At 51.1% G+C, this 13080-nt stretch overlaps 2 protein-coding genes across 3 annotated transcripts; both read left to right on the top strand.

The window, feature by feature from the left end:
* Positions 1 to 321: 321 nt before the first annotated feature.
* On the top strand, positions 322 to 6544 carry TEKT2 (tektin 2). Of its 2 annotated transcripts, XM_035562111.2 has the most exons (10): positions 324 to 423; positions 1243 to 1415; positions 1817 to 1942; positions 2546 to 2751; positions 2869 to 3012; positions 3701 to 3815; positions 4251 to 4358; positions 5045 to 5188; positions 5450 to 5529; positions 6115 to 6544. In XM_035562111.2, the coding sequence occupies exons 2-10, from the start codon at positions 1266 to 1268 to the stop codon at positions 6326 to 6328; spliced, it is 1287 nt and encodes a 428-aa protein (XP_035418004.1). In that variant the 5' UTR covers positions 324 to 423; positions 1243 to 1265; the 3' UTR covers positions 6329 to 6544. The 2 variants fall into 2 exon arrangements, with proteins under 2 accessions (XP_050571208.1, XP_035418004.1); XM_050715251.1 differs by lacking the exon at positions 4251 to 4358 and having other exon boundaries at positions 322 to 423.
* A 972-nt stretch (positions 6545 to 7516) lies between these two features.
* ADPRS (ADP-ribosylserine hydrolase) lies at positions 7517 to 12991 on the top strand. The gene is made up of 6 exons (XM_035562114.2): positions 7517 to 7775; positions 8472 to 8568; positions 9418 to 9625; positions 9725 to 9909; positions 10000 to 10100; positions 10672 to 12991. Exons 1-6 carry the CDS (start codon positions 7523 to 7525, stop codon positions 10962 to 10964), a joined length of 1137 nt encoding a protein of 378 aa, XP_035418007.1. The 5' UTR covers positions 7517 to 7522; the 3' UTR covers positions 10965 to 12991.
* Positions 12992 to 13080: the final 89 nt, after the last annotated feature.

The raw sequence follows: 13080 nt of genomic DNA on the forward strand, positions 1-13080 counted from the left end.
GAGGGTGTTGGACTGAATTGGGTCAGAGCTGGGCAGTAGCTTCGGGGGGAGCACAGGGCATGATCCCCAAACCTTTGTCAGAAAGTGATTTTACTTTCAGCCTTGGGTTTGATTTGACTGAATGGCAGTTAATTTCCTTAAAAGCTAGGAGAGCCTTGAAGCGCTTCTAAATCTGCTGTAAATCCTGGCTCTGTGCTTCTCCGTGTTGCCAGGCCTGTCCCTTTGCGTTCACCTTTTAAAAAAAAAAAAATAATTTCCTGTTTTTGCTTCTCCACACTGCCAGCCCTATCCCTTTGGCTTCCCCTTTAAAAAAAACTACTGATAATAAATTACTGTATTTTGCTTTGCATCGCGTTGAAGCGTAACTCCCGCAGTAACCGCAATAAAAAGATGGAAGCCTTGCTCCGGGCCCCGCTCCCTCAGGTATCGGCCCAGGGGTGGCGGCGCCACGTAGCAACGGGGCCGCGCGTGCCGGTAACGGGGAGCGGCGGCGGCGGCGGCGGCCCTCGGGCGGCGGTGAGGGGGCGAGGGAGGGCCCCGGGCTCTGAGGGCCCTGAGGGAGCGAGGCCGGGGAGAGCCGCTCGGTGCCGCTCTGAGGGCCCCCTGAGGGCTGCGGGGGCTCTGCCCCGGTGCCTTCCCCTCAGCCGCGGGGTCCCGGAGGGTCTCCGAGCCCTGTGTCCCTGGAGGCTCTGTGGGGTTGGGGAGCTCCAGCACTGCCGCCGTGCCTCAGGGGGCTGGGGGTGTAGGCGCGTATTGCGCTGGGCTGGTCGTGTGCCCCCAGAGATCCGCTGGGTTGTGGGGTTTGAGGAGAGTTTGAGGAGCTGCGGTCTCCTCAGGAGCTGTGGTGGAGCTGTGGTCTCCCCTGGAGCTGCTCCAAGCCCCCTCAGTAATCCCCAGTTCCCCCAGATCACAAAGATGGCTGCGAGCCATACAGCTCCTGCAAAGCCTCCGAGTCCCCTGAGAGCGCTGCCAGGGGCAGAGCCTAGACAACAGTGACAAAAGCAGAACTGCTAATGTAATCAGCTGTTTTGTCTGAGCCCAGTAAATGAGAGGTGGTGCCGGGAGCAGCTCCTTGTCTCTGCCAGCAGCACCGCTCCCCAGGGAGGCACAGGTGGAGGGGCTTTCCTCCTGGCCCAGGAGGGCAGCTCCGATCGCCCTTCCTCAGAAGCAGGCTTTGCTTCCGTGCATCTCCATTTACAGTGTGTTTCTGTGAATAAATATTAATCTTCTGCTCCCTTTCAGTCGCCTGTTTCAGTGAGGTGGCCATGCTGAGTGTAAAACCGGGGCAGAGGTTCACTGTGCCGGACTGGCACACCAACACTAAGCTCATCTCAGCTGATGCTGAAAGCCGGCGTTCTGCTTCCCACCGAGTCCGGCAGGAAACCCGAGCTCTCCGCAACGAAACCAACAACCAGGTGGGCCTTCAGCAGCTTGGCTGCTCCCGGGTCTGTCAGAACAGCAGGCTGAGGAGTGTGGGAGGGTGTCTAGATCCTGGTGTACAGACTAGGGAAGAGTAGAGGGGTTTACCTCCTGGAAACCTCCTAAATACATTTACAGGAAGTAAATAAATATATGTGTGCAATGATGTGTGTACTGTCATGAGATCCCAGGGTGTGATTCTCTCAGCCTTTGCAACTTGTGTTGTTTTCTGTGCTCCCCACTTGTGTAGGTGGCTATTTGACCAAATGACGATGTTATACCTCTGCGAGAGGTCTATCAATTCTGAACACAGGAAAAGGCTTCAGCAAGTTTCACAATTTCAATGTAAAAAACAAACAAAAGAAAGCAACTCATGGCATTTCTACTATAATTCCAGGCAAAATGGGATGAACATGACAACCAAACTCGCCTGACTGAACGTATCAGCAGTGTGAACAGATGGAAAGAGACCCTGGACAAATGCCTTACAGACATAGATGAGGAAATCGATGCCTTAGCCAAAGTATGTTGGGAAGACAGATGGCTGGAAATCAACCTACGCTTTTAACATGGGATGTTAAATAATTGATTCTTGTCTTCTGCAGCGGGCAAGCCCATATGGTGTCCAAGGTGGGGGCTTATCACAGGTACACTGGGATCGATACCTGATGGAATGACTTCCTGGAAAGCAAGCCAGTGTGTTCTTGGCTGAGCTAAGCCATTTTATGGAGCTGTGCATTGCATGCTCATGTGTTGTTGTTTTTTTAGAGCTCTGAAGTATAGTAAGCAGTATGTTAAGACCTTAGTTTGAAAATGTTTGATTTTAAATAGAGAGTAGCAGTGGGATGTGTCTCTGATTCTTTTAGTTCTAAACCCACGGGCTGCTCCTTTTGGAGCCCTTAGCCCCCAGCAAGGTGTGACTCCTGATGTAAAGAGCAGACGTAGAGGACTGGTGTGTTTAGCTCCCACAGTTTTCATTCCAGATTTGCTAAGAGGTTTCAGAACTGCAGATACAAGCAGTGGAAAGGCCCTCCTACCAAGGCCATTGGTGGTGGGTTTCCCTTCCTTTCTTCCTCTTCCATCCCTGAAGGAGACCCCCTCACACCCAGCTAGCTTCTCCCTCCAGGTGAAGGAAGCAGCAGAACGTGCCCTCCAGGCAAAGAACTTGTCTTTGGACGTTGCCATTGAGTGCCTGACACTCCGCGAGAGCCGTCGTGCCATCGACGTGGTGAGGGACCCCGTGGAGGATGAGCTGCACAAGGAGGTGAGGGTGATAGACAAGGCCAAGAGAGAACTGCAGCAGAGAGTGAATGAAGCCTTCGAGCAGCTCTGGTGAGTCAAATGACAAATCACTCGTTTTAAAAAGATGATGGAGGTTGTAATTTTGAAGTGGGGAGCTGCCTCTCTCCTCCGCGTGCTCCCCCCTGACTCCAGCCTTGCTTCCTGCAGCCTCCTACAGGAAGCTCGCCAGCAGCTGAGCTTTGACCACCGGGGCAAGATGGAAGCATTGGAAATAGATCGTGTGTGCTTATCCCTCAGTGTGAACTCTCCCAATATCTCCTTCAAGGTCAACCCAACACGTGTCCCAAACGGGTAAGTAAAGAGCCTGCCCTTGGGGGACCAAATCCCTGTTGGTGCTTGAAAGAGCCTAGAGTGCAGTTACTGAGGGAGCTCAGAACAGGAGTTGGCTGCTGGGATTTGTTGTGGCTCTTGGAATGTGAAGCTATAGCCTTTTGGGAGACGAGACCTTTCTTACTCCATGCTTGTAGTGGGCTGATTGCTAGTGGTGTGTACTGGTGCTATCAGATCTTTCAGGATGTTGGAGCATATCTAGCCCGTAACGCCGTCACAGTCAGGTAAATAAACAGCATCTCTGTAAAGGGGAAAATGGGAGCACAGCGAACGTGTTATCTAAATTGTCACTGCAAAAACAGGGAAGCTTGCTGCCCTGCCTCCCTGGTACTTGGCTACAGATGACAGTGAGTAGTATGGTATCAGCCTTTGGCACAGCTTATGGGGGAGCTGTTGCACATTTTTCTCTTGCTTGGCATTTCATAGCATGCTTTGGATGTGTCCCCAGTTTGAGCAGATGTTGGGCTTGGTGCAGGAGCCGTGGGGTAGCAAGCTCCAGCTGGTGCACTGAGGGGAGCAGACAGGATGTGACCTCCAGAATTCCTGAATCATTTTGCACTGCAGAAAGCCTTCTTGGCCTGCAGCAGGTGGTTCCTTTTGAACTGTCTTGCAAACACACAACTTATTTTCATAACTGATTTGTTCACAGATCAACTGCAGTTGATGAGTGGGAACAGAATAGCCAGTACAACAAGGATCATGCTGAGGCGGAAATGAAAGCCTCGACTAAGCTCCGAGAAGTGATCGTGCTTGCCATTGCCCAGGTAAATTAGTCCCTTGGTTGGGAATCGGTGGTGCCGAAGTTCTGTGGGATCCAGTGTGGGAGAACGGGTTGATGTTTGCTGTGACCAGGGGAAGGGAGTCTTGGAAAAGAGAGCATCAGCCCGCACACCCTGCTGAGAGCGGTTGCCCTTCAGCTTTAAAAGGGGAATTTGATTGTGCTGCAGAGGTTGCAACAGACTCAGCAACCTGGAAGACTTGTACCAGTCCATCATTCCCATGTGTTTTGGCTTCAGGGGGCTGCATGACCTGCATGTGCATGCCAGGGGGGCCTTCCAGCTGCCAGAACCCTGATGGTTTTGTTTATAGGCTTGTCCCAACCTCACAGGAGATCATATCTCATGTGATGGTCGTAGTGTCAAGTGCTGGGAGGGAGAGCCGTTCGGGATGTGTGTCACTGCAGACTGTTCTCTCTTCAGACCAACAACGAGCTGGAGGCTCAGCGTGTAGCTACAGAGTTTGCCTTGCGCAAGAGGATTAGAGACATGGAAAGAGCCTATGATGAGCTGAAATGGCAGGAGCGAAACGTAAATGGCACTTGTTTGGTTATCAACCACAACTTTGGGTGGGAATTGAATCCGAAGGCTGTTTGTTACCTGGAATGCTACTTGGTCTGAGCGCTTCCTTGCTGTGCTCACATGTCCTGGTCCAACAGGCTGAGGACAGAGATGGGTAGGGGCTTCCCTGCTACAGGGGAGGCCCTGTTACACCGTGGCACACTGTTCCATTCCTTGGGCTTTTATCCATCCCATTAATCTGTGAAGGCATAAGTCTGCTTTTCCATGCTGGTTCTGCACTTACAACTGAGAGAGAGGCCGCCCATAAATCTGTCTCAGTTTTGTTTTAAATTTAAAGATCATTCCCCACAAGAGCTGTTAAGTGGCACATGTGTGATCTCTGCAACATCCAAACTTCCTCTGCCATCACAGTTGCTGCTCTGGCATTTCCCAGCAGCGGTGCCAGGTTTTGGCCTTTTTATTTCACCCCTGGTCTCAACCACTGTGGCCATAAACCACCTCAGCACCGTGTCTGCTCTGCATGAAAAGCCTGATGTATGAGCAAAGGGGTTCAGAACTCAGAAGGCAACCAGCCCTTGTTTAAAATCCATTCCCAGCACAGTAAAAGCCCAGGATGCGTGGGGGCTATTTTCCAGTCTGTATCCTAAGGGAAGGGAACTGTGGCTGTCCCTCATGATACACGTCTTTATCCTTAGACCTTGGAAGAAATCTCTGAGATGGAAGAGGACATCCGACGGTTGGAGGAAGATCTCCGAAGGAAAATGCAGGATCTGAAAGTAGCACACACCCGTTTGGAGACCCGCATGTATCGGCCCAATGTGGAGCTCTGTCGGGATCAGGTACCAGCCTCACCTGGCACGCATCCTGCCAGCAGGGCCGGGGGAGCTGAACGGGATGGGTGCTTGCGTGAGTCTGAAGAGCGTGGGTGTGCTTTGGAGAAAACTACAGAGGGACTGAGCAACAGTTCCTACAGTCACGCGGCAAAGCAAGCAAATAAATGTCACAGCTGGGCTAGCAGGGGAGCGAGAGAACTGTGGCTTTTCTAAAAGAGCACATTGGTCCCGGTAACTGCCACGACTGACTCCCCCCCCACCTTGCAGGTCCAGTACGGGCTAACAGATGAGGTCCACCAGCTGGAGGGAATAATCCGTGTGCTCAAGCTCAAGCTAGCAGCGGCACAGTAAGTCTTCTGCTCTCTGCAGCAATGGTGGCCCAGCATTGCTGATGTGAGGGACATGGCTATGTGCAGTACTGGGCCTGGCATGCTTGCAGGAGCTGCATTTTGGAGCTTGTGTCTGTTTAGAGCAGGATTGGAGATGGTTTTTGGGCTTGGAGGGATGCTGCCCTGGGCAGCAGGGGAGCAGGCAAGGCCTGGAGGTCTGCATGGTGGGAGGCTGGATGGGGTTCCCACGGCCCCTGCCTGCACTCAGACTTCAACCAGGCTGCATCAGCAGTTCTAAAAGGGGAAAAAAGTGGGTGAAAAGTAAAGGAAGAAAGAGAAGTGCTGTTCTGGGCTGGCATGGGGCTCCCAGGGTGCACATCTCTGTGCTGCAATCTAGGAGCAGCGTGTGGGCTTGCTATTCACAGACCCAAACAATGTTACTGCTATGCACCGAGAAGTATCTGGTGCATTAGCTCTTTATGCAAAGGCAAATGCTACACAGCTATTTCTGCTGCCAGAAAGCAGGAAGTTGGGTGTTTCCTGTCCAACTTGAGATGTGAATAGTGTCTGAACCCAAATCCTCTCACTTGTGCTTGTTCTCAGGGATGCCTTGGACGCTCTATACAGACAACTTTACCGCATTCAGACAGATATTGGCTACAAAGCCAATTCCCTGGTGCTGGACAACAAGTGTATGGATAGCCGGCGAAAACTCGTGGTTCCTGCCGAGAAATTTGTGCCAGAGGTCGACACTTTCAACCGGACCACAAACCGTGCACCCTCCCCGCTGAAGAACGGGCAGCTGGAGTTGGCTTAACGTGCTGGGGAGTGTTGTGCAACGAGCCACGCCAAAGAGAGAGCTACCAGTGACTCAGTTCCGTAGTAGGGAAAGCGGACATCTGTGTCATGTTAGGATAATGTAATTCTCCCTCTCTCTCTCCTTAGTTTGTTATATAACTGTCTGTCCCCTTGCATGATGTTTATAGCCTCTTGCACTCCAAGGAGCATTATAAACAATAAAGAGTCTGTCCCCAAGAGCAGTTGTCATCTGACAGTGTTGGAAGCATTTCGTGATGATTGAATCCATCTGGGCTCTTTAGTGTTTTAAGTCCTTCAAAGTGCGAGGCTGGGCTCTGAAAAGGGACTGTGTAATGGTGGCAGCGCGCCACATCTGCTCTCTGGGTGCACTGACTCGAATCTGCTCCCTTTAATGATTAAAGTTTGGCTCGGGATTTCCCCCCGCCTGCTAGCCCTGCAGAACTAACACAGCTACATGAACAAGAGCCAGAGTCCATTCTGCCTCACGTGCCAGCAGCCTTGTTTTAACACAACACACGGTGAGGTGCAGGTCCCGCTCCTGGTGTGCTGAGAGGTGCTGAGCACCGTGCTCCCCCTGGGAATCATCCCTGCCCCGGGCCTGCTCCTGGGGGGAAGGAGCTCCATGTCCTTCACAAGGGGATGGAGGAAAAATCAGCACAGGGAGACAAAGCAGCCGGCTGGGAATACTGCTGCTCCACTGCTGCTGCTGGTGGAGAGGAGGCTCAGGGGAGACCTCATTGCTCCCTGCAACTGCCTGAAAGGGAGGTGTGGGGGGCTGGGGGTTGGCCTCTTCTCACAGGTAACCAGGGATAGGACCAGAGGGAATGGCCTCAGGTTGTGCCAGGGGAGGTTCAGGCTGGAAATGAGGAGACATTTCTTCTCAGAAAGAGCGGTCGGGCGTTGGGACGGGTTGCCCAGGGAGGTGGTGGAGTCACCGTCCCTGGGGGCGTTCAAGGAGAGGTTGGACGTGGAGCTTGGGGACGTGGTCAGTGGGTGATGGTGGTGGTAGCGGGCGGTTGGACGAGGTGAGCTTGGAGGCTTTTTTCAACCTTAATGATTCTGTGATTCTATGGGCAGCCCCCACCGGCCCCGTGAAGCCCCCGGGGACCCGGTGCAGCCCCCGGCTCTCAGCCCGCTCCCCTCCGGGCCGCCAGGGGCCGCTGGTGCCGGCGGCGGGGCGGTGCGGGACAAAATGGCGGCGGCGGCGGGCTCCGGGTCGGGACCGGGCTCGGGCTCGGGGCGGTCGCCGGCGGCGCCCCGGCCTCGGCCCGGTCCCGCCCGGTTCCGGGGCTGCTTGGCCGGGGCGCTGCTGGGCGATTGCCTGGGCGCCGTCTTCGAGGGCAGGAGCGTCGTGAAGCTGCCCGACTTGCTGCGCTTCCTCCGCGGCTTGGAACCGGCGCCCGGGCCGGCCGGTGAGGGAGAACCGCCCGGCAGCGCCCGCAGAGGTGGGCGGAACGGCGGGGCCCTCGGGAGGGGACCGGCACCGGGAGCCCCTTGAGACCCCCTCACACCGGGCAGACCCCAACCGCGAGGAGCCGGGGATCCCCCGACCCTGCCCGGGTGCAGGATCCCGGTGCTGTGGGGCTGGGGTCCCCCCGTTGGGGTTGGGGTTCCCCCTTTTGAGGCTGGGGTGCCCCCCCTTTTGCTAGCTCCCCACGGCCGTGTCCTGGCCCCTGCCCACATGGCGGGCGTGGAGATGATGCTGAGGGCCCTCAGCCACTGCTTGAGCGAAACTGGGGTGCAGGAGCGTCGCCTTGCCTCGGTAGCACAATTTTGTTGCTGTATACCTTAAATGCAGCATTGCTTCCTCTTCTCTGCTTGTCAGGGCATGCTGTAAACTCCCAGAAAAAAAGAGGCATCTCTGACTTGTCCATCTGTGCCTATGAAATATCAAACGTTTTGTCTTGGCTCTTATTTGCCTTGAAATGCTTTTTGTCTCGTTCTTGCTGTGGTTGCATCCCTCATGCTCTGTGCCTTGTTGCTCTAATGGTCTTGGCCAGTGAGCGTGAGTTGCTGTAGGTCTTCTGGTAGTTTTTAACTCCAACTATACGGATAGGGGGTCCTTGGAGAGTAGGGAAGAGCTGAGAAGGACAGGAGCTTGTCCTTGGACGGTCATGTTATGTTTTGACCTTCTATTTTAGAAGCGCTTTCGTACACAGACGACACGGCCATGAGCAGGTCTGTGGTGCAGTCTCTGCTGGCCAAGCGAGAGTTTGACGAAGTTGACATGGCCAAGAGGTAAGGACTGTAGCCAGCTTCTGAGGCCAGGGTGTTGACATGTACTAGCAATGGCAAAACTTTCTTAAAGTGAAGCAATCACTCTAATTTTCTGCAAAAGGGGACGGGGGCTAAGGCAAAGTCATTGTTAATTTGTGGAGAAAATAAGAGTGATTGCTAATCCTGTAATTTATTATGTGCTTAGCGCTGTCCTGGAACATACAGCATCATTAGCTTTAATGTGAGTTCAGAATATGCTTGGAAACGAAGCAGTTTGGGACATGCTGTTTTACCATTCTGTATTGCAGGCGTGTGCATTTACCCACCTTTGTGAAAGATAACGCTTAGACATTTCAGAAGCATTTCCTATCATGTTTATTTGTTGCTATTTATGTTTGTACCTCCCTTAATTTAGTTAGTGAATATTAGTGAGGTCAGCTTCAGCTTGTTTATGATCCATTTCCCTTTTGGATCCACAGCCCTGGCAGCATTTGGTTCCACTTAGGGGAGAACATTTATTTGTTTAGAAAACACTTCAATTGAACTTGAACAAAAGACTTTCTTTGTGGTTGTGACCCAGGGAAATGTTTCCAGTTTGCTTCTATTTCAAAGCAAAGTTGAGAGGGAAACAAGTGGGTTGTGAAAGATGATGTTTATACACCCTTTCCTCCTTTCACACCAATTTTTGGGAGTGAGATTCTTTGTATGCAGAAGTGAATCAGTTGAACCATGACTGTCACTGGATTATCTATGTGCTATTAATTCACTCTATAAGGTGCCTTTTACAACCCTTTGCAACTTCAGTAACAGACCGAGTATCCCTTGTATTGTTTCTCACCTGTGTAACTGCTGCTGTCTTGACCCCGGCAGGTTTGCTGAGGAATACAAGAAGGAACCCAACAGGGGCTATGGGATGGCTGTTGTCAATGTCTTTAAGAAGCTCCTGAGCCCCAAGTGCAGTGATGTGTTTGAACCTGCAAGAGCCCAGTTTAATGGGAAAGGCTCCTATGGAAATGGCGGTGCTATGAGGGTGGCAGGCATTTCACTCGCCTATTCTGATGTTCAGGATGTAAAGAAGGTATGATTCTTGGCTCATTTGGGCACCTGCGACTCCCTGCTGTCAGGCGAGTCCCACCATGGTCTCTCAGTTTTGCTAATGATGTGTTTTCATTCACAGTTTGCGAAGCTCAGTGCTGAATTAACCCATGCCAACTCCCTGGGTTACAATGGGGCCATCCTGCAGGCCCTGGCAGTGCATCTCGCCCTGCAGGGAGAACTCAGCAAGGAGACCTTCCTTGAGCAGCTGATTAGCCACATGGAAGACATAGAGGCAGATGATAAGTCTCTTACCGATGCCCGAGCGTAAGTAGCTGTGAGGAGCACTAACACTGCTGTGTACAGTTTGTTCTGGCTTTTCACAGTCTCTCTTCCTCGTTGCGCTCTTGTTTCCAGGCTGGGATTTGAGGACTTACCATTTTCAAGGCGCCTGAAGAAAATAAAAGAATTTTTGGAGCTCAGCAGCGTTCCCAAAGATGATGTATTGTTTGAATTAGGTAAATACCTTTCTCAGTACAAGTATTAGAAAAGAGCTGGAAGCAGGACCAACTCAGTAAGCCAGGGTCATTTGTCCTCCCCCAGGCTACCACGTTGGCCCCTGCTGCCTGCCAGGCACTGTGTGTGCTGGAAAGGCTGCGTGTGCTCTCCAGGCAGTAATTCCCTGAGTCCTGACCCAGTGACTCCCTCCCTGTATTGGTGGGGAAAAAAATCTGACTAAGGAAAACTATCTTGAGTAAAGTTTCTTAATATTCTAAGACCTCTTGTCTTAATGGCTGTAAGATGTTCATGTTGGATGGGATTGAGTAGATGTGTACTGCCAACCTGTGCTGGTGTGGCTGTGATCTGGTCTCCAGGGTGGGAGTGGTACTGGTGAACACAGGGAGTCTTGTGCAAACTTAGTTTTGCTCTTTGGCGTGATAAAATCAGCAATACTAATACAGAAAGTAACTGGCAATGGGGTGTTAGGATGTTGCAATGAAAAGGGAAAAAAGTACTTCTGTGGGAAAGAAGACAAGAGTGTTCTGCAGCACTGAAGATAATTGTGTTTGTTTTTGTTTTTTTAAACAGGCAATGGCATCGCAGCTTTGCGGTCTGTCCCTACTGCAATTTATTCCTTCTTGCGCTGTATGGAAGCAGACCCAGATATTCCTGAACACTACAGCAACCTGCAGAGGACCATCATCTACTGTATCTCTCTGGGTGGAGACACAGACACCATTGCCACCATGGCAGGAGCCATTGCAGGGGCTTATTACGGTGAAGAACAGATACCCCCGAGCTGGGAGCAGAGCTGTGAAGCTTTTCAAGAGACGCAGAAGCTGGCAAATAGCTTGTATGAACTGTACTGCCAACGGCTCTGAGCCCCGAGGGGAGCTTGTGTTCAGAAGGCAAAGTAGGTGGTCACCTCTGCCTTTCTGGTCAGAAAGCTGGGGCTCTGCAGACGCCAGCGAGCCTCCCTCTGCGAGACGCCTGCTGTTGTGAGCCGAGGGGTTTGAAGAGACGGGACGTGCCCTTCACTTCCAGCTTAGCTGGGAAATGGCTGCGTGTGGCGCCTTGGACAGTGGCGTGCCTCTCCTCTGAAGTACAGGAGCATCTAGTTTTCATAAGATTTCTGCTTCTTGCTTTGTCCCACCCTCGTGCCACTATGTCACTTTGTCATTACTGGGTGGGTGTCTGAACCCACTGACTTTTTTGCAGCTTTGCTCTGTATGCCGTGGCCTTCACTTCAGTTGTTAGTGCTCTGTCAAGCAGTGGCTCTCACAGTCTGCTCACTCCACTTGAAACACTAAACCATTCTCTACTGACCAGCTAAAGGCTGTGGGTGGGAGTCATCAGAGCAGCACGTCAGGGGAGAGCCTGGAGGATATCCTGCGTGGTGGGACGGTTCCCACCTGTACTGTGCAGTGAGGATGCGGGAGAACAGACCTCACAGGGAGGTTTGCTTCATTAAAGGCAAGATGGAAAGTGCCAGAGATTGGAGAAGGGATTTCTTTGCATAGCTAGTGGCATTTTAAGAACTGCCCCATCCCTGGAGGCATTCAAGGCCAGGCTGGATGCGGCTCTGGGCAGCCTGCTCTAGTGGTTGGCAACCCTGCCCAGAGCAGGGGGGTTGAAACTAGATAATCTTTAAGGTCCTTTTCAACCCAGGCCATTCTGTGATTCTATGAACTGCCTTTGGTGCATGCAGACAGAATCCCAGTAGGCTCATTGTTACCGCTGGAAGAAGGCGTAACTAATTACTGTCCCTTTGGTGTCCTGTGCTCTGCAATCTGCCCGACGCTGTCCTGATTTATTACATTTTGTGTTCCCTTATATCGCTGACTTTCACATTTCTGCAGCTACTCCAGCCATTTCCTTAGTTCCTAATCCTTGCACCCTGCATTTTTAATCCCGTCCTACCTATGTCCAGAGCACCAAGAGATTGCTATTTAAATCTGGGGGTGGAGGTACGTTATGAAACCTAGTGTTACACAAGGATTGAATTCTTGCTCCTGCTGCAGTCAGTGACAAAAAATGACTTCAGCAGGAAGCAGGAGTTAATACTCATAGCTTTAAAACTCTACTTTGTAAGAACCATCTGAAAATAAAGGGAAAAGCAGGTTAATTGGGAGAGAATTTAGCAGAGTTTAAAAGAATTTCAGGAATTGAAGCTGGTACTGGGGGGCAAGAATATTCTAGCAAAGCTGTGTTGTTCCAGAATTTCAAGTTTAAAACCTTTGCCAAATGGAGCTGGTCAGAAAGGGAATAACAGCTTGTGTACGGCACGTCTGAAAAGAGTTACAATTTTCCAATAATTAAAAACAAAGGAGGCGAGCAGTCGTCATATGGAAATGTTTGTAAATTTGAATGTGGCAGTGTAATTCTGTGTTCTCTCTCTAGTATTTCTTGTAACACCAGGAAGTGAACATTGTACACGAACGGAGTTCACTCCCTTCTGATAACAGCACATGGCTGTTGTGTGTGTCAGACCGCATGCACGTGTGGAAAATCTGGTCGTGATAGTCATTCCAGTCTTTCCTGTACTCTGCTTCCTTCAAGTGCCAGTCTTCTGTGTGATGCTTTAATGGGTTTTCCTTGTATAAACGAATATCTTGTTCTGAGAACATGTGGAATTTTGGTCTTTTGTATATTGTGCTGCAGATCTGAGGTGTAAAATGTCAGGTTTTTCACATTTTTCTGCCAGAGATGTCAATGTATTCACAGAGTTATTTAAAAGAAGGTATTTTCCCTTTAAAGGAGCTTTATAATTTTAAATGTGTGGAATTCATGAAGAATAGGAGTTTCCTGTTTAAAAAATATAGCTCATTTTAGGCCAGAATTTAAATGCATACCAAAACATTCAGCTCTGACTTTCTTGGAAAGAAATAAAATCATGCAGCTATCTTTGTTATTTAGCCACTGCTCCTGTCTTTTCGTTAAAGTCACGAAGTAGTGTTTCTGGGCTTCAGTCATGACATTGCCCTGGGGAACATCTGA

The sequence above is a fragment of the Cygnus atratus genome, chromosome 23, assembly GCF_013377495.2.
Source record: "Cygnus atratus isolate AKBS03 ecotype Queensland, Australia chromosome 23, CAtr_DNAZoo_HiC_assembly, whole genome shotgun sequence".
Taxonomy (NCBI): Eukaryota; Metazoa; Chordata; class Aves; order Anseriformes; family Anatidae; genus Cygnus; species Cygnus atratus.